The sequence below is a fragment of the Danio rerio genome, chromosome 11, assembly GCF_052040795.2.
Source record: "Danio rerio strain M-AB ecotype USA chromosome 11, GRCz13ab, whole genome shotgun sequence".
NCBI classification, from domain to species: Eukaryota; Metazoa; Chordata; class Actinopteri; order Cypriniformes; family Danionidae; genus Danio; species Danio rerio.
This window is the reverse complement of record NC_141031.1, coordinates 27,476,416-27,499,590: the sequence shown is the minus strand read 5'-3', so window position 1 is coordinate 27,499,590 and position 23,175 is coordinate 27,476,416. Positions and strand designations below refer to the sequence as shown.

Genomic DNA, 23,175 nt, shown 5'->3' with positions numbered 1-23,175 from the left:
AATAACTATGGCAACCATGTCTAGCTGTCTCTCTCAAGTTTCTGATGCTAAAGATTGGTGCCAATAAATGACGTATTGGTGACTGTTTCATATGTTTCCCTGGTGAACAAGTACAATGTGGGCATAAAAGCACCAAAGGACAAAAACTAGTAAAATGAGAGGGGAAGAGGGAAACAGACAGAGGGAGATTAGTCATGGGAGGCTGATTTGGTTGGTATTAGAAACAACGCTGGCATTCCTTGCACTGATCACTCGAATGCGCAAAGACTGTTTAAATAGCGTTGGTAAGCTCCATGACAGTATTTTTTGTAACTTAAATGTAACATACTAAGATCATTTTGAAAAGGCAGTTTGCAGACATCAGTCGGTTTCTTCAGCAAATTCAATATGCACATTATGACAACGCACAAATAAAGAAGTAGGCCAGCATAACTAAAAAGCGAGTTAAAATTCTGTAGAGCCGCTTTGGATAATTAAATTTGGCACTGTGGAAAATAAGGTTAACTAGTCAGGGAAGATCAAATTGTCCCAGGCTGTCTGGTGTCTAACAGCCCAAGCTGAGGCGAGAGATTAGGAGTTTTTGGAGGGTGAAATGTGTCTATTCTCATTATTTTAAAATGCACTGGACTTTTCAACAGTATTTCAAAACAGATTATGTCAATGCAGCCAAAGCCTTTTACCAACAAAAGAGGAAAACTGATATAATAGGCTATTTTCATTGTATGGACACAGGAAGAGGAAATGAGGTCTACAGCAAACACCTGAAAGATGACTCAGAGTTGATAATCATCTTCTGAACAGATGTGAAAGACTTGTGTATTAAAGAAAGGTTGGTGACTGCAAGATATTTGAGACATATCAGAGGCATAAATCTCTTGACACATTTAACACCTCCTGAACAAAAGTATTACAAGTGATCCAATTCTTTTGAACAGTGGCATACATTCATAGGATATAATATTCTTTCCATTTCACAATAATTCATCAACTTGGAATAAACTGTTAATTCCTCACGTTTTACTCAATGAAGCAAACTTGAAGTGGCTTGAGCTCTAGAGGACTCAGCTGTTTGGGACAGCTGAACACCTCTCATTACTGAGCCAAAGAGTCTAGCTACTTCACATACCGCACACGTGACCGGCCCATCCTTTCCCCCCACACCCTGCTCTCAAAAGACTTAAGTAACCTAATTCAAATTATTAAAAATAATAAAGCTAAACAACAAACAGGGTGGAAATCATTTGGGGTCCTAATATATTTACAAAGTTTCACAATATTTAGAGTGTGTTGTGTTCACATTTGTCCTTCACAAGTCCCGCCTTGCTTTATTTGTTAGGAATATCCCTAAAAGTGCTACACAAAAAAGCAGCATTTATAATGTATACTTTGTAATAGAACTTACTAAACATTCAAAACAGTAATGGCGTCCTGGGGTAAACAAGCTTGATGTGTGTTTGTACAAGTGATGGGATTTTTATAAGAGAGGTGCTATTTTATTGAAAAATATTAAAGAGTTCCAAGTATAAAATCTAAAAAGATCTCAAATAAGAAACACGGTCCAAAAAAGAAAATCTCTTCTTCAACAAGTCACATTTTCGACACTTGTATTGAACTGTAATGGGCAACATAAAAGCAGTGACAAGAAAAAAGAAAGGGCCAAAAACCAAATATCATCAAGAGCCATGGGCCAAAGGCAAATACAGCAAACTATTTTACGTTAACGTTGCCATGGGTAATTTCCTAATTTTTTTTATAATAATTTAAAACAAATACAAAATATTACTTTAAATTGTATTATCTAATGCAGTATAACTTTTAAAAACATAACTTATAGTAATAAAAATAAAAAATAAAAATCACTTTTATAACACAGCGGAGTTCAATGCTGAGTACACTAGTCAAGCAGAATTTGCTTTTAACTTGATTTGCTCACCAAAGTCTCTGGATTGTCGGGTGACAGAAAGTACATTTTAACAAAATCTGATTCATTTGCACCATTTATTGAAACATTTAATGTAAGTCAGCTTTTAACAATAAAACAAACAATCAAACAAATAAAGGTTTATATTAAATTTGAATTGATGATCTTGAAACCTTCAAACTTCATTAAACTTCAATCAAAGATTACCATGGGCCAACTTAGGCTCGCGGGCCCTAGTTTGGGCATGTTTGGTTTAGATGCATTGCATTCATACATTGCATTATTATTTCAGTTGAAAAATATTTTACTTTGTTTGGAGGCCGGCCAAAATGACATTTTCAGAGTCTTTATCCTCTAGTTTGGTGCCCACCAAGATTCGGATGGCAGTATTCCTATTTATAAGAATTAACCACACTAGCAGAGTAATTTTACCATAAAATAAAAATAAATAAATAAAAATCTAATCTGCCAGTCTTTACTCTTAAAATGTTTTTCAACCATAGCAGCACATGCATACCGAGCCCATGTTGTATATGTTATTGGGCTCCCTGTAACCTCCGGAACAGTCAGTCAGAGGGGGGCCAGCTCAGCATATGGACAATGAGGTGGCTCTGGAATCTCAGCACTAATCTACATCTGTTGATATGAAATCAGATAGCATGAGAATCCCCGGCTCTAGTTACAGCTGTAAAAACCGCCTCCTCTCTCACGAACAGTGAACATACTGTACAGAACATAGGGCCCACAAAAGTGTGACCAAAATATGCAGAGATTAGTTTTAAGTACTCATTTTCACAAGAGATGACTGTGGCTATTGATAAAAATTGAGGTTAGATCCACTGCAGTCTTCTGGTCAATGTAAATACGTAAAGAATTCTAATGTTAAAAACCCCTTTTATTAACTTTAAAGTTCAAGAAACACTAAGAAAACAGAAAAACCTGTCTGGTTTAGACAAACACTAGCCCTGCACCAGACTTTCAGAGTTTCTATGCGTTTAAAGCAGAGCCAGCAGATCAAGGCAGCAATCTGTTCTTAATGTATTTTAAGCAACACCAAAGGCATGACTAAAATAAAACAAAAGACAGTTGAAATTGCTCTACTTTCATAGACGATCTGTGTTAGGCCACTAATCTAGTTTTTAGAATAAAGGACTGAGGTAACACAAAATGTGTGTGACAGTGGGCACAAAAGATTTACAGCTTCGATATTTGTATGTTTGTTAAAGGAAGCATGAGAAAAGCCAAATCATTCCTGAAATCTGATGCTGCTGCAGCGATACTAGTTGAGGATATTAATGATGACCTTTACACTCCAAACATGCGCGATAGCCCATAATCTGCAAAATAATTCATTTTCAAAGTCTTGCAATCTCAGCTATTTATTACCTCCCAGACATTCCCACAATTAAACAAACCACGTGAGCATGACAAGCAAAACTAAGAGCACAAGACCGGTATCAAAAGTGTTGCTTCTCTTTTGCAACTTTCACTTTTGGGATCCAACTACACCGTTACACAGCGTGTTTCAGGCCTTTTAGAAACATCCATAAATGGTATCTATGCAATATTCCTGTTGTCATCATTACCTGTATTCCGGACTGATTTCACACAGAAACGTGCAATGTAAAGTTTAATGAAAAAAAAATAATAATAATAATATTCATTCTCATACTTTCCCACAAAGATATTCTGTATACCCTTATTTCATGCAGCTGCCATTTTAAAAAATTAAAGCGAGGCTGCTGTGGGAAGAATCCCAGAAGTATAGGATCAGCACTGTAAACATTGCAACAACATTCTGTGGATTACAAACCTCCAGCTGTTGCCACAATTTCAAAGTGCAGATTTGGTGTAAACATCACTTCAACATAATTCAGATAAGTTTAATTGAAACAATTAAAAGCTTAAGTGTCCTCCTAGGCTTCAGTTCATGGCACCAGGTAAACATTGTGCAGACGCTTCCCTGCTTCAGCCTATGTAACCCTGTGAGTGATAAAACAATGCGGTCATCTGTAACACGTTTGTGTTGTCTGTAATGGTGTTGTTGTTGTACTGAACTTTTAAGAACACCCATTTCCCGCTGACACTTAAGCAACGATGAGTATCTTCCTAAACAGCTGATTTGCCATAGTATTTACCGGTGCTCAACAGAAATGATTGTGACTGGTCTTGAAGGGTATCTGTTAACCGCTCTTCATTGAGTGCAAACTCAGATACACAGACAATGGAGCATTTTACAGCTGCGAAGATCAGTCAATTCATCAGCAAATCACTCGTCTGTGTTTGCACTGCGGTGAACTGATGACCTTCACAGCAAACCACAGTCATTTCTGGATAGCACTGGTGAATACTATGGCAAATCAGCTGTGTTTAGGGATGCACTCAGCGCTTAAAGGTTTATTACCAAAACTCTGTATCATGACAGGTCTAACTTTAGTGAAAGAATCAGTTCATTATCTTGAGTTTGATAAATGGCATCTAAAATGTGTCTTTGGGAAAGATAACATTAGCTGACTAGTGCCATTTCCCTTAACTTGGCTAAAAAGTCCAATATCCCTTTTTATTTTCACTATCCAATCAGAATGAACCTTTGGGTCACTCAGAAGGCAGCAAAATTATAAATTTGTGTCACTTTCTTTTCGCTGATAAGATATACAGCCAGGTACACAACAGCTGCGTCTCAAATAGTGCACTATACACTCATGCACTATGTACTTATGCACTTACACACTCAACAGGATAGTATATGTAGGTAGTGTCGACCCAAATGGCACTCTAATGTTTTTTTACTGAGCGGAAATTCCAACCGTTTCCCTAATGACGTTTGACGGTTGCCAAAACAGTGAAATAAACGACCGAATTATCAAATAACACCTGCCGTGAGTATAACCGCATTCACCATCGGGAGGCGCTATAATCACTCTCGTTGGAGAATTTTGCTTTCACCATCCAAAATAAATAAAGTTATTCAACATGTGCGGCTGATAGCTCCGCCCCTTCCACTACATAAGCAAACTTGCGGTCGTTGAGTGCGTGAAGTATCAATCATTACACACTTCATTTTACTTTATGGAAACCCAAATAGCCTAAAATCTCAAAATTGATCCATGAAAGAAGATTTGCCTGCAGTATCTTGGCTTAAGCATCTGCCTTGTCCTCTAAATGTCAATGAAATACTATTCAAATTTGATTGTATCCCATCAAAGGAAAGTCTCTTAAATCATTTGACTACAAAGAGATGGTTGTATGAGGCTGGGTGTTAATTTAATGTCTTAGATCCCGCTCCAATTCATGCTATGGGAAAGCCTAACAGCTGGTCCTCAGGGATTTGCGTGCTTAACTAAAACCCTTGTCCTCCTATAGCAGCCACTCTGCCTGGGGTCGGCCTGTAGGACAAAAGAATTTCATGACCCCTTCACAACTTCCCCAGGTCATCCCTGGGTTACGTTACACCATTGCGTCACAAGGCTAAGGAAAAACAGAGGTGTCCTCTAATCTCCAATCATCTCGCCATGGTAACCAACTAAACAACCAAATGCTAGATAACACACAGACACTGCTGAAAACCCCTTGTGATCTCTAGAAGAGATGTGAAAAAAGCAAGTTTCCCTTTTTTTCTACACTTAATAACTTTCACAGAAACACCCCCGTCCCAGCAACCCATCCATCATTTAAACAAAATTGCATTGTATGTGTGTGCCAGTGTGTTAGTGTTTGTTTACAGGGATTTGGTGTGCATGTTTACAGGGTTCGCTCTGACTAGGGTCAAGCTCTGCTTAGCCGTACCATGACTGCGTCCTGGACGGGAGGGTGTGATGACTACCAGATTTAGTACTTTGTTCATCAATCAGGGGAAGCTGCTTGTACCACACACACCATATGATAACACAGATGGTGCTATTTGGATCATTGTCAGGCTGATATTTTATGACCACTCCCTAGCTTTTATTTTTAGATGGACAAACAGCGGAAAACGTTACTGGAGACTCCTTCCCCTTGAGGTATGAAACAATAACAAAGCATGTGTCACAACAGATCAATAATAATTACACAGCAATTCAGCAAAATTACCTTGCTTAATTCTGGAGTAAGCAAACACAGGACAATAGGAGCCAAAATAACCTCTTTCCAGGGATAGAAAATGCTTGAATACGATGCGTTGCTCCAGCTTTTTAAAACAAAGCTTTTAAAATTGTAGTATTTTAACCAAATATCAACAATGACCAATGAATTATTGTAAAAACATATTATTAAAAAATAAATTTTATTATACTTCATGGTTTCCGCTAAATTCATTCCTCCATGGCAGGGAGCCACACCAAAATTCATTCCCGCCATAGCTACATTACAGCTTCTCATTCAAAACCAGTTTCTGCAGTTTTTTGGTTTTATTGGGATTTAATCACATCAAGACGTATTCAAATGCAAGTGAATTATAACAGAGCGAACTTTTCTGTAATCGTAGTAGTTCTGTGCGTTATTTGTTTAACACTTAAAAGTTTAAACATGCTGACTGACTGACAGCGCTGTGTGATGCGTGAGGCCAGCAAACATGGTGTAGCTTTCAGTTATGATGAACACAGTTTCCATAATTATAATTTATCCATAAATAAAGGTCTGTGGTTCTGCATAACATTACTTTATCATGCTAAAGTTTATAGCCGGTTCCCTTTACTTCAGGATGCACCAGTGCTGTTCTGTAGGTCTATTGGAGACATACATAAATACTCCCAGCAAATCGAATAAATGTTGCTCGTTACATAAACGCACTAAAGTCGTACTTCAGAAGTGTTTATTTGAAAGCACACAAGAAAATCTGCACTAGAGGAGTGTATATTCGAGGGCATGCAAGACGTTTTGTGCAGAGGAAACCGGTGTGCCAGCAAAGAGATTTGCATTAGGACTGTGCGATTAAACGAAATCGAATCACAATTTGAAACATTGCAACTAGTTAATCGCAAGAGGCTGCGATATTAAATATGTACATTTGATGTCAGAATTATTAACACCCCTTGATTTTTTTTTTATTTTTAAATATTTCCCAAATTATGTTTAACAGAGCAAGGACATTTTCACAGCATGTCTGATAATATTGTTTTCATCTGGAGAAAGCCTTATTTGTTTTTTTTTCAGCTAGAATAAAAGCAGTTTTTAATTAAAAAAAACAAAAATTAAGGTCAAAATTATTAGCCCCTTTAAGCTTAATTTTTTTCTGATGGTCTACAAAACAAAATCACCATTATAATTTGCCTAATAACCCTAATCTGGCTAGTTAACCTAGTTAAGCCTTTAAATGTCACTAAGCTGAATAGAAAAATATCTAGTAAAATATTATTTACTGTCATCATGGCAAAGATAAAAGAAATCAGTTATTAGAGATGAGTTATTAAAACTATTATGTTTAGAAACGTGTTAAAAAACATCTTCTGTCAGTTTAATAGAAATTGGGTAAAAAAATAAACAGGGGGGCTAATAATTCAGCGGGGCTAATAATTCTGACTTCCCCTGTATGTGTTATTTAATTTCCCCCTACCAGATCAAATGCTCACTGTGTGTGACAGTCTTACTAGCCAATTGAGTGAGCACATTTTTGTTCTGCCCAATCAGAATTGCACTACCGAACTATGCAGAACGCCCACAATAAAAAAGAAAACAAATAGGAAAGCGCAAACAAGTGGGATAATAGAGATTTTTTAAGAGCTCTCACAGAATTGTTGCCATGACTTACAGTTATTGAGCTGAATCTTGACTACAAAATTAAATCGCGAATAAATCACAATATGTCAAAAAAATTAAAATAAAAAAATCACTATTAGATATTTTCCCCAAATCCCACACCCCTAATACCTTGTAATACTGTGCTCATGACTTTTGTCATTGAAATAACGTCAAAGGTAGTTGGAATATCTGTGTAAAAGGCCTCTAAAAAATCCAAGAGGAAACACTGTACTTCATGTGATGGCAAAGCTGAATATTTTCCCTCACTCCTTCAGTGTAAAGCAATTTTTATGGAATAATTTTAATTACAAGATACATTTTGAAAACTTTTTTCTTATTTGGTCACGATTTTCATTTAGCAGCATTCATTTGAAACCAAACTTTTTAAATTTCACTTTTAACTAGTTTAATGTTTTCTAAATTAAATGATGCTCTTTAAAATGAAAAACAATCTTAGTGATCACCAACTTTTGAACAGAAATCAACATCATGAATACTCACTATTATCTCCCAGCCCTATTCACAACCCTCAAAAGTTATTTGAAAACAAGATATTACCATACAGCTAAATTGGGCACAATGCTTGTGTGAAACTATATGGCCTCTAATTCTCTCTGGCACACAGCTGTCTATTGTTTTGTACATCGTATGACCTTTGAAAAATGTGAGTCATCCATAAAGAGAGGCTTTGACGTGTGGGATTCCCGAGAGAGCCGTAATATTACTTGCGAGGTTTGAAACATTGCAGGCCAGTCAGTGGGAGCTGAGTAGTGTTTGGCCCTTCTAGTTTTACCTAAAGGTCAAAAATTTGTTGCCCTTCTAGTTTTACAAAAAGGTTAAAAATGCAGGGCCTCCCAAAGACAGCAGTCATGCGTGTCTGATGTGAAGACAGAAGGCAGCTCTTCATAACACTCACCGCTCACCAAGAAGCTTGAGCCACAATATTTCAAAATCCTCCCAAGTTGGGATCCCGCTGTTAAGATATTGGACTCCATTAACTCTTTTTCCATGGCTGGATATGAAAAGACCCTGCTAAACATTTCCCTGAAATAAAAAGAACCGCTGTATAGGCTGGATAATGTATACCGTGGCTTTCTCTTTGTGGGAAAGAGAGAAAGTCCAGTCATGTTCAAACCACAATGGTTTGGCTCTTGTTGGGTCCCGACCCCAGCAGCTTTCATCTGGTGGGGCTCAGAGAATGTTTTAGGAAAGACTGAATAGCCAAAGGATTGTAGAAGGTTAAAGCTTAAGGCACTGAAATCATAGAGACACAGCCCAGTGCCAGGTGAAATAGAGCTGGCATGACTGGAATCTGGTTATGCAGTTGAGAGAAACAAGTTAACTTGTATTTAAGCGCGCCATAATAAGACTTAAAAAGAAAAAAAAATGCTACTTTTCACATTTGGCAGCAATTTATCTTAATGACAGCCTTACAAACACATCAGAAACAAAAAAAGTGGACCAGCAAAATTTAAAGGTTGTTCAATGCAGTACAAGCTAAGCTCAGTTGACAGCCTTTGTGGCACAATGTTGATTACGACAGCAATAAATCAGACCCCCTAGTTTTTCCCTAATGCATGTCCTGAGGTACCAGGAAATACCACCACAAAATCTGTTATTTTTTGTCGCAGAAAAAAAAAACCTTGAAAAACTCGGGGGTCTGATAAATTACCTTTACATTTGTGCCTCAAGTAGCAAGACGCTTAAAATGAATGTGAATGGGGCAAATCCATACAATGTACCATACAACAGCACAGTACAACCGCAAGACCTAAACTATACTTTTACATGATAGTAGTGTGAAATGTGCTTATAATCCTAAAGTTAAAGGCCTAAAATTAACCCTCCTAAAATTGGCCCCATTCACCCACACTATAAGTGCCTTGCTGTAACCTTTCTTTTCCAAAAGAAAACAAATGACGAGCTGAAATATTTTTTGTGGCAATTAACATTATGCCACAATTGCTGCTAGTTGTGCATAACTTGTATTGAACCAAGAATGTTTCTTTAATGTCAGGGAAAATCAGAGTAATATTCCAGCACTCAAAGATAATTGGTCTCTGGTTGAGGCCAGTTATTTCGGAGGAACCATAACGGCTAGACTCAAGATAACATTCATACAAAGCCAAGAGGCCTACCTGAGTGAGTCTTTGTTGATGTCTGAAACGTGGATGTCTGGCTTCTGTCTGTTGTCCATTTCTGGTTCTTTAGGCTCTTTGCTGGCACATTCTGGCTCTTTAGTGCAGGGCTCCACGGGTGGTAATGGGGTGCGTCTATCTTGACTGCCTGTGGACTGATTCCCATGTTGCCTTTCCTTAGTGTCCTCATCAGTTTTATGTTCTAACGTTGTGTTGCGTTTCATGGCCTGGAGGGAAGACAGAGGGATAATATCCGCCCCCTGCGGTCTATGCCACACTGTGATACTGCCAGCAGAGTTGAAGTAGTAGTACCTGCCAGTCACACGGTCAAAAAGTTCCCACCATTGGTTGTGATCAGCTGGGCGGATTAATACATTTTTGGGCGGGTCCCAACCACATATTCCCGTGGTCAGATTCACATACATGTACTCTCTGAGACGAGGCTCCAGGATTTCCACCCAATCATCGCTGAGAAGACAAAGAATTTTTTAATTTTAGTATGCAAATAAAACCCATATTATTTAATGTGACAATACTGACCGTGATTGTTTACCAAACAAAAGCAGTTATATTGGAATAAAACCAACTCTTTAAAACAACAAAGAACCACAGTTACAAATTTTAGGCCAAGCTTCACGGTCAATCTCTTAAGTGTAATCTGACGGATGTGTTATCAAGGGAATTAGGCCAAAGCCACGGTGAGATACGCCATGTGTGAGAATGCATGCTCAGAAACGCTGGCTCAGCAGACACATAATCCTATCAGCAGATACAGCCATGGTCGAGGAACCAGAGTTGTGATCTGGAAAGTCTTCACCTATATTCCTACTACTACACACAGGATATCCACCTTACTTTATTTTAAATGTGTCAGGCCTTTCGGTCACATTCACTTCAATTAAACTGGAACTGTACAAAATAGCTCCTTATGCTGCATGTTGTAACAGTTTTTTAAAATTATTTTTAAAAATATGTTATTTTATTTTTAATGTATTGTCATAAACATACTGGTTTGTCGTACCTAGTCATTTAATCATGGCATAAAATAAATCAGAAGTCTAATGTATTTGCAGAAAAGGGCTTCTGTATAGAAAAATAAATTAAGATCTTCCATCTTGTTATAGACTTGCTTTTTTTGGTCCAAAAAGCTCCAAATCATCAACAGTTGTACAGATGACAGAATATTAAATAGCCCCTATTATGCATTTTAAAAGGTCATATTTTGGTTTTGGTGTCTCCAACAACAGGCTGATATGCATTCAAGGTCACACTTTCATTTATACGCATTTACTTTTAGCTAAATTTCCCAATTTCCTCACCTCTGTTCTGAACACTGCATATAGAAAGTGACATCTAGAGACCTAAACAACAACAAAAAAACTGTAAAGCAGCTAATTTGGGTCATGCTGTTCCTCTGAGAAACCTGTAATGTTTCTTTTGATCTAGTTTCCTAGTGCAGAGAAACTAAAGTGTGCTAATTTAAGACATGTGGGAGCTCAAACCATGTCTCCCGTGTGGCGAGATTGCTTATAGGCCACCTAAACCAGCAGGAGGCTCACTGACTCATTATGATAGTCAAAATACTGATATTTATCTTAAGTGTTTTAGTCACACAGCACATCCCTATACAGAATGAAGAATAAACTTGAGAGTATATGAACACTCGGATGTCTAGACATGAAGACACAGCTACTGTAAATTATCCTTTCAGATCAACTTCAGCTGTTTAGTATGGTCTGATGATACTTCAGTAAGGCATGCTAGAGTTTGCAGCTTCAACGCCACAAGTGTGCTTTTTCTCTTCTGCCACGTGCCCTCTATACCACTGGTCGGGTAGTGAAGAGTGTGCTTGTGTGGTGTCACGTCCATATGTCCATTTGTTCCCTGGGCTTCATCCCAAGCTGTGGCTCAGGATCAGAAATAGTCAGCCCACCTGTTCAAAGGTGCTTGAAATGTATCTTAAGCATTCCAACTGACTTTACTGCTCTGTATTTTAGATTTACACATACCAAATCCGTTATATACCATTCAATGTTCCTAAAAACAAATGTAGATATACATAGGCCAACAGAGACTGATATACAGCTGGTGCCAGGTAAGTTGCGAAATGCGAACCAAAACAACAGACTTGACTGAGACTCAGCAAAGACATACTGGGACACCATCTGTCTCAAACATAGCAATCAGCTCATTTTACCTTGATTAACACAAGTATTTAAGCATCAACAGTAACTGATGTGAGCAAATGCACAGATTTTTTTAGTTCTGAGGGTGTGTGTATCTGATAGTTTGACAACATTAATAAAGGGTAAGGTTACCAATGCTACTGATCACAAAGAATCCTGTCCTGCAGATTCTATTCTGTACAAACTGTTTCTCGTTACTAGATCAAATGCTTTATGGGTGGAAGCGGTGTAATTGAAGAGCAGTTAAACTGGAGGCCTTTGTGTGCTGAACTCCACCCACCTTTTTCTCACTCCGTCTCAAGAGAGGCATTCAGGTTCTGCAACTGAATCCTTGCGACTAAAATTCCTCCTTATCAAATTCAAATGTTTACAATTATATTTTGGAGAGAAGAGGATTGCGTACATATTAAGGGTGTCACGATCCTCCAAATCCTCGATTCGATTGCATTTTCGATTCTAAAGGCCCGATTCGATTTTCGATTATGAATAATTAATTAATTAATAACCAATTAATTATTTGTAGCTTACCGTTTAAACTACCTGACCTGCATGGTCTTTGTTTACCCATAAACAAATCATACAGTAAATTAATAAAGGCAAGATACACACATAATTACCACCTGTCAATCACTTTTTCTGCGGGACTCGTGAATAGGCAGTGATCTGTGTCGTTATAATGGCATCGGTAAAAAAGATGCACAACCAACAGGAACCAGCCAACAGTATCTGAGGTGTTCGCTAAAATGACTAAGTACAAGTGAGTGCAAGATTGAAGCAGTCCTCTGACTGCCTGGACCTGCTGTCTCGAGCGCATGGCTGTGTGTGCGTCTTTGTGGTCACGTGATGTGCATTTTCAGAGGTAGAGAGGAAGGAGGGCTGCTCAGAAATGCTACACGCCACTGTGGATGTCAAATCGTTGTCGTTCTAACATGCCATTTAAAAACAAAGACAGTGTAAACAGGGCCTGAGTGTGTACTTTTCGTGAGCGGATTTGCAACGGGGGCGGGCGGAGGATCGCGATGCCGGTGTTGTCTATCGGATGAACCGTACGTAATACGTACATAGCAGAGCTTGCAAAACTGTGTTTTTTTTGTCGACAACACGAACGTTGTCAACATAACTCACTGGAAATCCAAAATGCTTACACACCGGCGACTTCATTGAAAGAGGAGAGGGTTTAAGTTCTGTCGACGGGTCTCCTGCTTCTGCAGTTTAACAAGCACTTCAACAAGCCTGTTTTTTTCCCGCTAGGCAAACCAAGCTGACGTGACATGGGGGCGTGGCAGCATCGACGATTCTATTTTTTAATTCGATAATCGAAACGGAGCATAAATTTCGATCGATTTCGATTAAAAATCGAAATCGTGACACCCCTAGTACATTTGATAAAAATCAAAAAGATAACATGTGAAAGGCTGCATAAAGCATAGGGTACAACAGTTGATTGTCAAGATCACTGTAAAAATCAAACAGATTGACATGTTTTAGTGATCTCTCTGGGGGGTTTAATTTATAAATTCAATAATGCCAGAGTTTTGTTTAAAAGTTTAAATAAAAACTCCATCAACTAATAAAATAAAAATGAAACTGCTGAATTAATCATAAAAGATCGTATGTTTTTGATATGCTTTTTTCACGTTCTAATTTTGTTATGTCCAATTCCAGCTTTCTGCGATTTTTTGGAAGCATTTAACACCATAGGGAAAGCTTTTTGAAGCACCTTCTAATAAAAAATATATGGCCAATTATAAGGTAATATTTTAGGGAGATTTACGGATAACAAACAGTGTAACAATGATAATAATATAACATGTAGCAAATAAAAATAATATGAAGCAAAATACCCCTTCTCTAGAGAGTTTTCTAGCTGACTAATGATTTCATAGACATTAAAATTTCTTTTCATGAGTAGAAAATGTATAGTTTTATGAGATTATTTTTAAGCGTACAAGTGTACAAATATTTTGTACAGTAAATTTTGTGTTCTCTCTAAGTATATAATAAAGTTTATTGGAGTCTTTTATAAAATGATTAATCATTTAAGGTTTCTCTCATGTGTGCGGGCAGTCAGCAGCGAAAAGGTAATGCAAAACCGCATACAAATAACCAACTTTAGAACGTGAAAGTAAAATATGAATCCCAGACATTTTAGGAGAGTCAGGAAACTACGGTCGGATGCATTTGGGCGCAAAAGGTTGTGTGAATGTTGGCAGTTCTCGGGCAAACGTGCAGAGCCACTGGTTAATCGATCACTAATGTTTGGCTTTCTGGGACAGATACAAAAAAAGTGTAAAGGGACGAAAATAATAGTATTATTCATGTATCACAACCAAATATACTTGAGCGGTCTTTAATATACCAGGGCAGCCCACCCAGGTAAAATGTGTTGGAAGCACTGCTGTACTTCACTTCTAAAAACAAAAGAGTAGCACTGATAAAATGTCTGTTTTGGCCAGTGAGTTGCATCCTTGTTACGTGCCTGTCCATGAAGGCAGTTCAGGGAGATGTTGCTCCACTGACAATTGAAGCAGCTCATGCACTCATGCAAAACTAAAACTTATTATAATTACATTTACCATGCCAAGGTTCATGAACATCAGTTGGTCGGTCTAAGTTTTGGTCAAAGGTCTGAGACAGCACAAAATTTGGAGGCTGAGCACATTCACACAGTTGCACTGATGCTGCTAAATATTTGTTAAAAGTTGCGTACAGTAGTTTTGTGTGGTAGTAGTGGTCATCCTGTAGAGTATTAAATGAAATCATTTTTAAAGAGCGCACACTGCCATTACAGCATCCTGGTTATGCAGGCAGCATACAAAGAGTGTGATGACTATTTCAACCTAGATCTGTATGAAGAAATCATTTTAGAAACGGTCTAATATTATGTCAAATCGTTTCCTCATAGAACAATAAAATTAGGCAAATTCTTGTGGTCTGGAATCTGCACTATTGTTTAAAAATAGTTGTAAAATGGCTGGCCTCCAAGCTGTAAAAAAACAACGACATAACAGACTAAATCCATTGTTCAACAATGAGGCTAAATGCCATTTTTATTTTGAGCTTTTTTAGGAGAGCAATTTTGAAATTCCACCTTGGGTGTTTCTAATTTGGACTACCCGAGACCACTGTGATAGAATGGAAAAACTGCAACAAATTTAACAATGCCAAAGTCTCTTTCTCTGCCATTTACTCCTCATAAAGCTAAACGCCAAACCAAACAACAACATACTATTTGGAGTTTTACACTTATAAAGCATTGGCCATGCCAAGCAAATGCATTTTAAAAAATAAACCTGCCTTTCATTTAGACTTGACTGATTTGAAAGGTGCGAAACACAGATAATTTATCCTGAAATAAACTGTGTTTCTGTAAGGAATTTAATAAAAAATTGTATTGGCATAACAGACAAAAGAAGTTTGACATGACATAATGCCATTCAATATGATTGCATAGCATGCAAATTGTGCGGGGGGCAGGGTTACGTAATTCCCTGAGTCAAGGTGTGGCGAAAATGAAAAGTATATCCAGTACTTGCTCTAATTAATAATTCTAACCATAAATCAGCATTAACCTCTAAAACTATTTTCTACCAAATGCCCTAGAACAAATTAAACTTGCATATTTGTCGCATTTGAGTACAGAAACATGCTGTGTCACTCTTAAACACAAACATACAGAGTGTCAGCTGAGAACACACAAAAGCAAACAATAGGCGTTGGTCTACAAACAAAACACACGGAAGAACATTGCCGTGCCCCTGAAATAGAGAAGAGCGCGAGCACATGTTCATTCAAACAAAAAACAAACTGCTGCACCTGTCAGAGGAATTCTGTACTTCTAGGTCACTCATTCTGTGATACTAGGAAAAGCTTGCTCACATTTGAATGAAAATAGAGGGATGGAAATGAAAGGACACTATGTTCATGTCTCTTCTGTGCTACATGCAAATGCTGCATTTATCCCATGGCACTCAGTGTATAATGCCCTGATATATGCCCTGATATATATATATGAAAACCTGAGATGTTAGTAAACACCTTGACTCAACATTTGTGGTGATTGGTCAAACATCCAAAAAAAATTACACTGGTGAGAAAACAGTAGTTAAGAAAGCATCTGATAATAGCATCTTTCTATTAGCTCTATAATTTGACACCCCGGTAAAGCTACGTAACGCTATGTTTAACTTCATGCAATATATTGCTTTAAAGCAAGCAACTTTACACTATTAAATGGAATCAACTGACAAAATTATGACAAAAATTACTGACAAATATATTCAAACACTCAATAACACTGAGCTCACTGACGAGTCATTATATCAAAACGCCAATCATTATTGTCCAATTAAATTGATCTCAAACTCAACTTGGCATAGCTTATCCAGTCCAGCCCTAGCATTACGCAACTGTTACTTTAGTGGTAACGCTGTTACTCAGACATCTAGTCTTAACAGACTAAATAGAGAAAACAAACCAAAGAAACTGGCAAAACTGAAGAAGTCTTGAAAATATCATGCAGGGCTTTTATTTCCTAGCTGTTAGGGTTAATAAACAATCCTGAATATACCAGTTGAAGGTTGGTTTAGCTCATGTTGAAGAGGGAAATGACTCAAGTGAACCAGTCCTTCATCAGCAGAGGTCATGATACAGCTGCTCCTGTCCATTTTACCTTTATTCTGCCTGGATGTACGACCCTACATTAGCTTCATTTATCTTTGGGCTAACATGTTAGGACTGTTATAGCTTCTCTTGTGTTAACAGGCTGGCAACATGGAGGGCACTCCATATTATTGCTATAATAATATTAAAAACACTGAAAAAGAGTATGGTATGTCAGAGTCTCTTATACAAGATCAAATGTGAAAGAGAAAAACTTAAATCATTTGTTTGTGTCTGAATTCATTTAACACGATTTAAAACTGCAGACCCTTGAAACTCAATAGGATTAGACATAAGAAAATAAGCCTAAGCTTATCAAAATCAGACCCAGAACATTCGATCTTATATGAGCTGCCAGTTTAAGTTACAGCTAAAAACCCACAAGGATTATAATTCTACAACAGTTGTCTGATGAAAAGCACCTCACTGAAGTTTTTAATAATACATCTTTAGCTATTTAATTATTTACATTGCATCTTTAAGGTTTTATTTAATCTAAATAAAAATGTCTTTTAATAGTTAAAATGAATTTGCATGGTTGAGTACACAGATAGAGACTGGTTGTTTGTTGCTCTTTCTTTGGTTATTTTCAGAAGTGGGGGAAAAAATTTATTTACACCCAAACAAATTTACAAAAAAAAAAAAAAGAATAAATTTAAAATTAATAAATATTTTTAAGTAATCAAAAAGCTAAGTAATCAAAAAGTCCCATGAACAATGCAGTGTGTACAGCTGAACACACAACAATTAGCTGATAATATTGACGTCATTTTCTATTGAACCCTGACAGCTCGTCAAGAGGCACAGCATTAGAAAACCACAAAAACACAGGAGTGACTCATCTACATTTTTTAATTATACATAGATGACAAACAAAACAATAAATAATTTTCTTTCATAATATTTTAAGCTTTTCTAACATGTTTTTTTTAATACATTTGTGTATTTATTTTTAGTGTGAATCTGAGGCCCCGTTTACACTAATGCGTTTTAGTTTTAAAACGGCGTTTTAGAATGAAAACGATCCGCGTCCACACTTGCGTTTTACCCAGCATTTCTGAACTGCTCTCCGTCCACACCAAAACGCTGAAAATGCACATCACGTGACCACACACACACTTTGGCAAGCACTGCAGCCCATCTACCCAGATGAGAGCTCTGCTGGTCGGACTTCTCATCAAGCATCTCCCGCTGGATCTAATCTCACTATATTTATTAAACGTGATATTTCATTCATCTTGTTGTCTTTATCTAACGACATATTCCCTGACTTTGGTCATTGGAATCTATTACTTGTTTTCAGGTAACATGTTTTGGCTGAGCGCAAAGATGAGTTAATGATTAATGTAACCACGTAGCCTACATTCTGTATATTGACTGATTGCTTGCCTTTATTTCCTATAATGTATAAACTTATTGTATGTTATACTTTTATAATGGCCATTATCGATTAAAACTGATATTCAGCAAAAGAGAGGGTATGTTTCGTATTTTCACTGAAATTGAAAGGAGGCAGTTGTTATCGGCTCCGTTTTGTTATAAATATCCACACAGTGAAGATGACGCTCAGGCAGCACGACGCCTCAACATGTCTGCTGTCTGTTTAGTTGTTAATATTAAAATAAAAATAGGCAGTTCCTTATATCAAGTTTACATTTTATTGTTAAGAAAGTGAAACAACGTAGCCAGGGTGATGTGAATGAAGTTATAAAGTACACTGTTCCCTGTGAAGATTGACGCGTGTCCTCGGTATGTTTTCCATATCAAACTGAGAAGAAGAGATGCAGCCTTGATCAAACTTGCGAAGTCTGAACTTACACGGAGAAGATTCAGGACTGAACTGTGTGTTAGGCTACTTAATATTGAGGAAAAGCCCCAATCAGAGAGGCGAATGTCTGCAGCCCCGCCTCCGTTTTCAGATGTCTCCGTCTTTCCCCATCCACACTGAGACGGAGCAGCAGCGTTTCAGAATGAAAACGGCCTCTCCAGCGTTTTCGAAACGCTCCGTTTTTGGCGCTCGAGAACTCCGGCGTAGTGTGGACGGATGGCGTAACCGTAGCAAAACTTATGCGTTTTCAAACTAAAACACACTAGTGTAAACGGGGCCTGAAAATGATGCCAAGTTTGCAGTGTTCGTTTGACTAATGTCCAATATGACCAATGACCAGACTATACTGGTGTTCAACGAAGCAGGGGATCATACTGTCTAGTGAAATTGTAGTCAGTCAGTATCATATGCATGACAATACATGGGAATTCCACCCATTAATAGTGGATAATGGGAACGTGACAATAGGGAGCATTGTTGGGCTAACCATTGGGCTCTATTCATTTAGAACAACCCCCTTCACAAATAAAACGCTCAAGGCCCTGGAGGCCAATCAGAACGCGAGTTGAGTCTTAGTGGGGGCATGAAGCTTTTGGGGTAAAGGATAAGGGGTCTGAGATGCTGAACTGCTGAACTACAACCCCCTTCCGGGAATTCTTTCTAAATAAAGGCAGAAAAGTTGACCTCTTTTGGGACGATGCACTGCAGTATGACTCTTTTTGTCCACACGGCTGCTGATTTACTTCCTGTCTTGGTGGACAGTGCTGCCGGAAACTTCTACTCCGGGCGGGAAGTCTGTAACTGCCAAACAGCAACTGTGCAGGCGAAACAATAAATCCTCTTTCTAGAGGGGACAACTCTGACAAGCCCGCCATTTGCAGGCATGCACACACCACCACCCCATTCAGGACAAATGAGCACAGTGACAGCAACAGTGAGATGTGAATGGACATGTGCGAGGGGGGTGGGACACATTGAAGATAGCAGTGTAGATGTTCATTAAAATACAGATTTTCTTGTCGACTTCCAGTTGTCAACGTCAGTATCAATACTTCTTTTGAAACATCCCATTTTGAAATACAGAAACAACTGTTATTATTCAGGGAGATAAAGAGATTAACTGTTCTCTGAGATGACCATCACTGCTGAACACGATGACCTTATTATAAGATGTCCAGGAAGGGTCCTATGGGCAACAGGTTAACATCTACCATCCACTGGGAGTGTTTAAAAGTATCAGATTCAACGCATCAGATTTCTTCTTGCTGTCGACAGTCAGACTGGGTGGGAGAAGAGGTCAGAGGTCACCCACCCACCTCAAAGGATGACGATGTCAGAGCAAGCTCCTAGGAGATGGGCATGGCAGCCTGAATCTAGTCAACTGATTGAGTTGTCATTGTTTGTTTCAGGGCTTTGTAAGGAGTTCCAAGTATAAGGATAGGATAAAAATAATGAGTTCGCCTTGAGGGCCTTTAGGTAGCAAATTATCGAGGTGTTGGCCACAGCTGCACTGAAGTGCTACATCCTGAACAAACACCAGAGTTGAGATGAAAGCAATTAATGCCAATATAACAATTAAAATGCCCACCTATTTAAAGTGTTTTACAGGTTTTTGATCAAATGATGTCATGATCAAATAACCCAATCATTATTTGATGGCCCATTAATGCCCATTAACTACTTCCAACGCAGACGACATTTGTGAAAAAGTGTGTAAGAAACGCAGGGTTTCCTTAAGACCAATTTGTCAATTAGTCATTGTGATGTAATGTAAGTTACTTTAGAAAAATATTTCATTATTATATACAACCACAAAACTGCATTTAATTTATATGCAGCTGTAGCTGAAAATGCAGTTACTCTGCAAAATATTTATTAATCTATATTAAATATTTATAATTAATGCTTTGTTGAATTGATTTATAAAACGACTTAACTTAAGCAGTATCTCGATTCGACGCCCTAGACGATCCTAATCCAGCATTTCTACGATTCTGCCAATCGTATTTTCAAGTTTAGGAGTATTGTTTCACATACGTTGCTCAGTGACATTAACACCTCCAAATGATGTTGAATGAGTCACATACTGTATTCATAAGGTATAATTCACCTAAAAATGTCATTTTTGTCTTCATATAATGATGTTTTCGCTAGCTGGAAATCACACGTGCCGTGAGCTGCTGACCGTGAGCTGTTTTCACAGAGAGGGCGTGCGTGCGCTCTACTTAATGATAGACGCGCGTGAGTCTACTTTAGTGAACAGAACCTGCATATGTTGCGAGTAACAGGTAAGTTGTAAATAATATTCAGTTTGTGGTGAACGTTTGAGAGCCGCGCACGAAGTATGAACAAGCACTTAACAGTAAAAATGAAACTGAAAGTGTGCACTTAATTTAAATGATCATATCGCATTTTAGAGATTATGATTACGACAAGCATTTGATAGGCTATGTTTTTTCTTTCATAGCGAACACACAGTTGTGCATGAAAATAAATGTTTACAGTGTCAGTATAACTACTCTAGGCTATATATTGTTGAATATAATCTGATAATGGCAAATGTCTGATTTTACCAGTGAATAAAATTGTCTAATATGACAGATTGCAAGCATATATCTCAAACATAATAAATCAACATCAGAATTATTATAAGTAGAATAGAATTATTTATAGAAACCAGTAGACCTACACATAATATTATTATCGATGTTGTGCCATATGTTTGTTTTTACCATACCTTTATTTTACATCTACAGAATCGTGAGAAAATAGTGATCTTTATTTTAAGCAAAAAAAAAATTTAAAAATCGCGATTCTCATTTTAGCCAGAATCATACAGCTCTAGCCGGTGTACTGTAATTGAATTTTTTTTCTTTTTTTTTTTTTAAATAGTTTTTACTTAACAGTAAATATTTACTTTGTAGGCGACGCAGTTGCATGTTCTCCCTGCATTCGTGTGGGTTTCCTCCGGGTGCTTCGGTTTCCCCACAGTCCAAAGACATGCGGTACAGGTGAATTGGGTAGGCTAAATTGTCCGTAGTGTATGAGTGTGTGTGTGTGTGAATGAGCGTGTGTGAATGGTTCCCAGAGATGGGTTGCAGCTGGAAGGGCATCCGCTGCGTAAAAACGTGCTAGATAAGTTGGCGGTTGATTACACTGTGGTGACCCCAGATTAATAAAGGGACTAAGCCGACAAGAAAATTAATAAATGAATTTACTTTGTAACTAATTACACCCAAAAACTTATTTTGATGTACAGTGAAATAGGTGAAACAATTTGTAGATGGACTTTGTTCAATCCATCTGCAATCCAGACAAAACTTATGAGAAGTATGAAAGGAGCAAGACTTACAGTAAGTGACTTACTCATTTAAAGGACGATAATTTACACAAGAGCATTTTGAGTGCATGAAAATGAAATCTTTTGTAAACCAAACTTTTTGTAAACGTAACAAAATAAAACCTTTAAGACCAATTTGACATTGACTACCTTTACATGGACATCAATAATCGAATTATTTGCCTTAATCTGAATAAGACAATGGTGTGATTGTGTTTACACGAGTTGCATTTTGATTGTTCATTTCATGATCCCGTTTTACATGTTATAGCACATAATTCGTTTAACGTTATTGCGTCACAGCGCTATCTTCATTTCTTTCGGAGTTTCATGTAATCTTGGGTGTTTCATTTTTAATTTTTCGACTTTAACTGCAGTTTAGCACTTTCACTTTCATTCTGGAACATTTCATGCATGCCCCCTGTAACAAACGAGATATTGGATGAGAGTATAAACTGCTGTAAGAGTGTTGTTTTAATAGAATTTGATATCAAACACTGTATGGGAAAACACCTCCACATTTCGCGATGCAGGTGTCCGTGGTCCTACACTGAGTCAATAGGTGAAGAGAATAGTGTCAAACAGCTGTGTATAGACTATTCTGTCGCTAAATGTGGCGAAAACCCTACATGATGGTGATAGTTTGATAGCGGTGTTTACATGTCTGCAATGCACTTAAATAATGCGACTAAAGTCAGCATAATCCACATGTCATAATTTGATTTCTGTTTAGCTCAATTATGACCTTAATCGAATTAAATTAACCAAAAATGACTGTTTACATGGTAGACTCTTAATCCGAATATTGTCTTAATAGTGTGAAAATAGGATTATTAATGTCCATATAACATACTTACTGTAAAGAAAAGAAAGATCTGTCAAAAACAAACTGCTAAATTTATGACGGCAGAAATGCATTGTATTATTTTACAAACCACAAGACTACCTGTGCACTATGTACCGATTCACAATTTATCATCTATACAAAAAAACAGTATCGTCATCATCTGACATTATTCTCAAAAAAAAAAAAAAAAAAAACAACAACAACAACAATCAAGCAAAAAATGTAATAGAAAAGAAAGTACGCCAGTAAGAAACGCCCTCAGGCAGAGTGCTGGAGATTGGCCATTGAGTGCTTTTCACATGGAGCTCAAAGGTCTTGTTAAAACACTGGTGCTAAACTGCTGTCACAATGCTATGTCCTCCCTTTGTCCGCACACTATTGTGTACCAGATATGCAAACAGGGGAAAAACATCCCATTGTGAAATCCCATTCTGGATCAAAGATAAACCTCAGCCTGTCAAAACATACATTTACACTCACTAACTGCTACAGACCACAAAAGTGCCCATTAACATCAGTCAGCGGTCTCTTATCA

At 37.6% G+C, this 23,175-nt stretch overlaps 1 protein-coding gene across 3 annotated transcripts in view; it reads right to left on the bottom strand.

Moving 5' to 3' along the window:
* The window catches only part of arhgap46a (Rho GTPase activating protein 46a), a 47,927-nt gene that overhangs the window by 20,841 nt on the left and 3,911 nt on the right, over positions 1-23,175 (bottom strand). For 2 of the 3 annotated variants that reach the window (XR_015501915.1, NM_001007295.1), the window contains exon 2: positions 9,778-10,245. Coding sequence is in view for 2 of the 3 variants with exons in the window: in NM_001007295.1 (NP_001007296.1) it covers positions 9,778-10,245 (468 nt within the window). In the remaining variant the exon portion in view is untranslated. The remainder of the gene's footprint in view (positions 1-9,777; positions 10,246-23,175) is intronic. The other variant, XM_087272306.1, reaches the window with a different exon arrangement.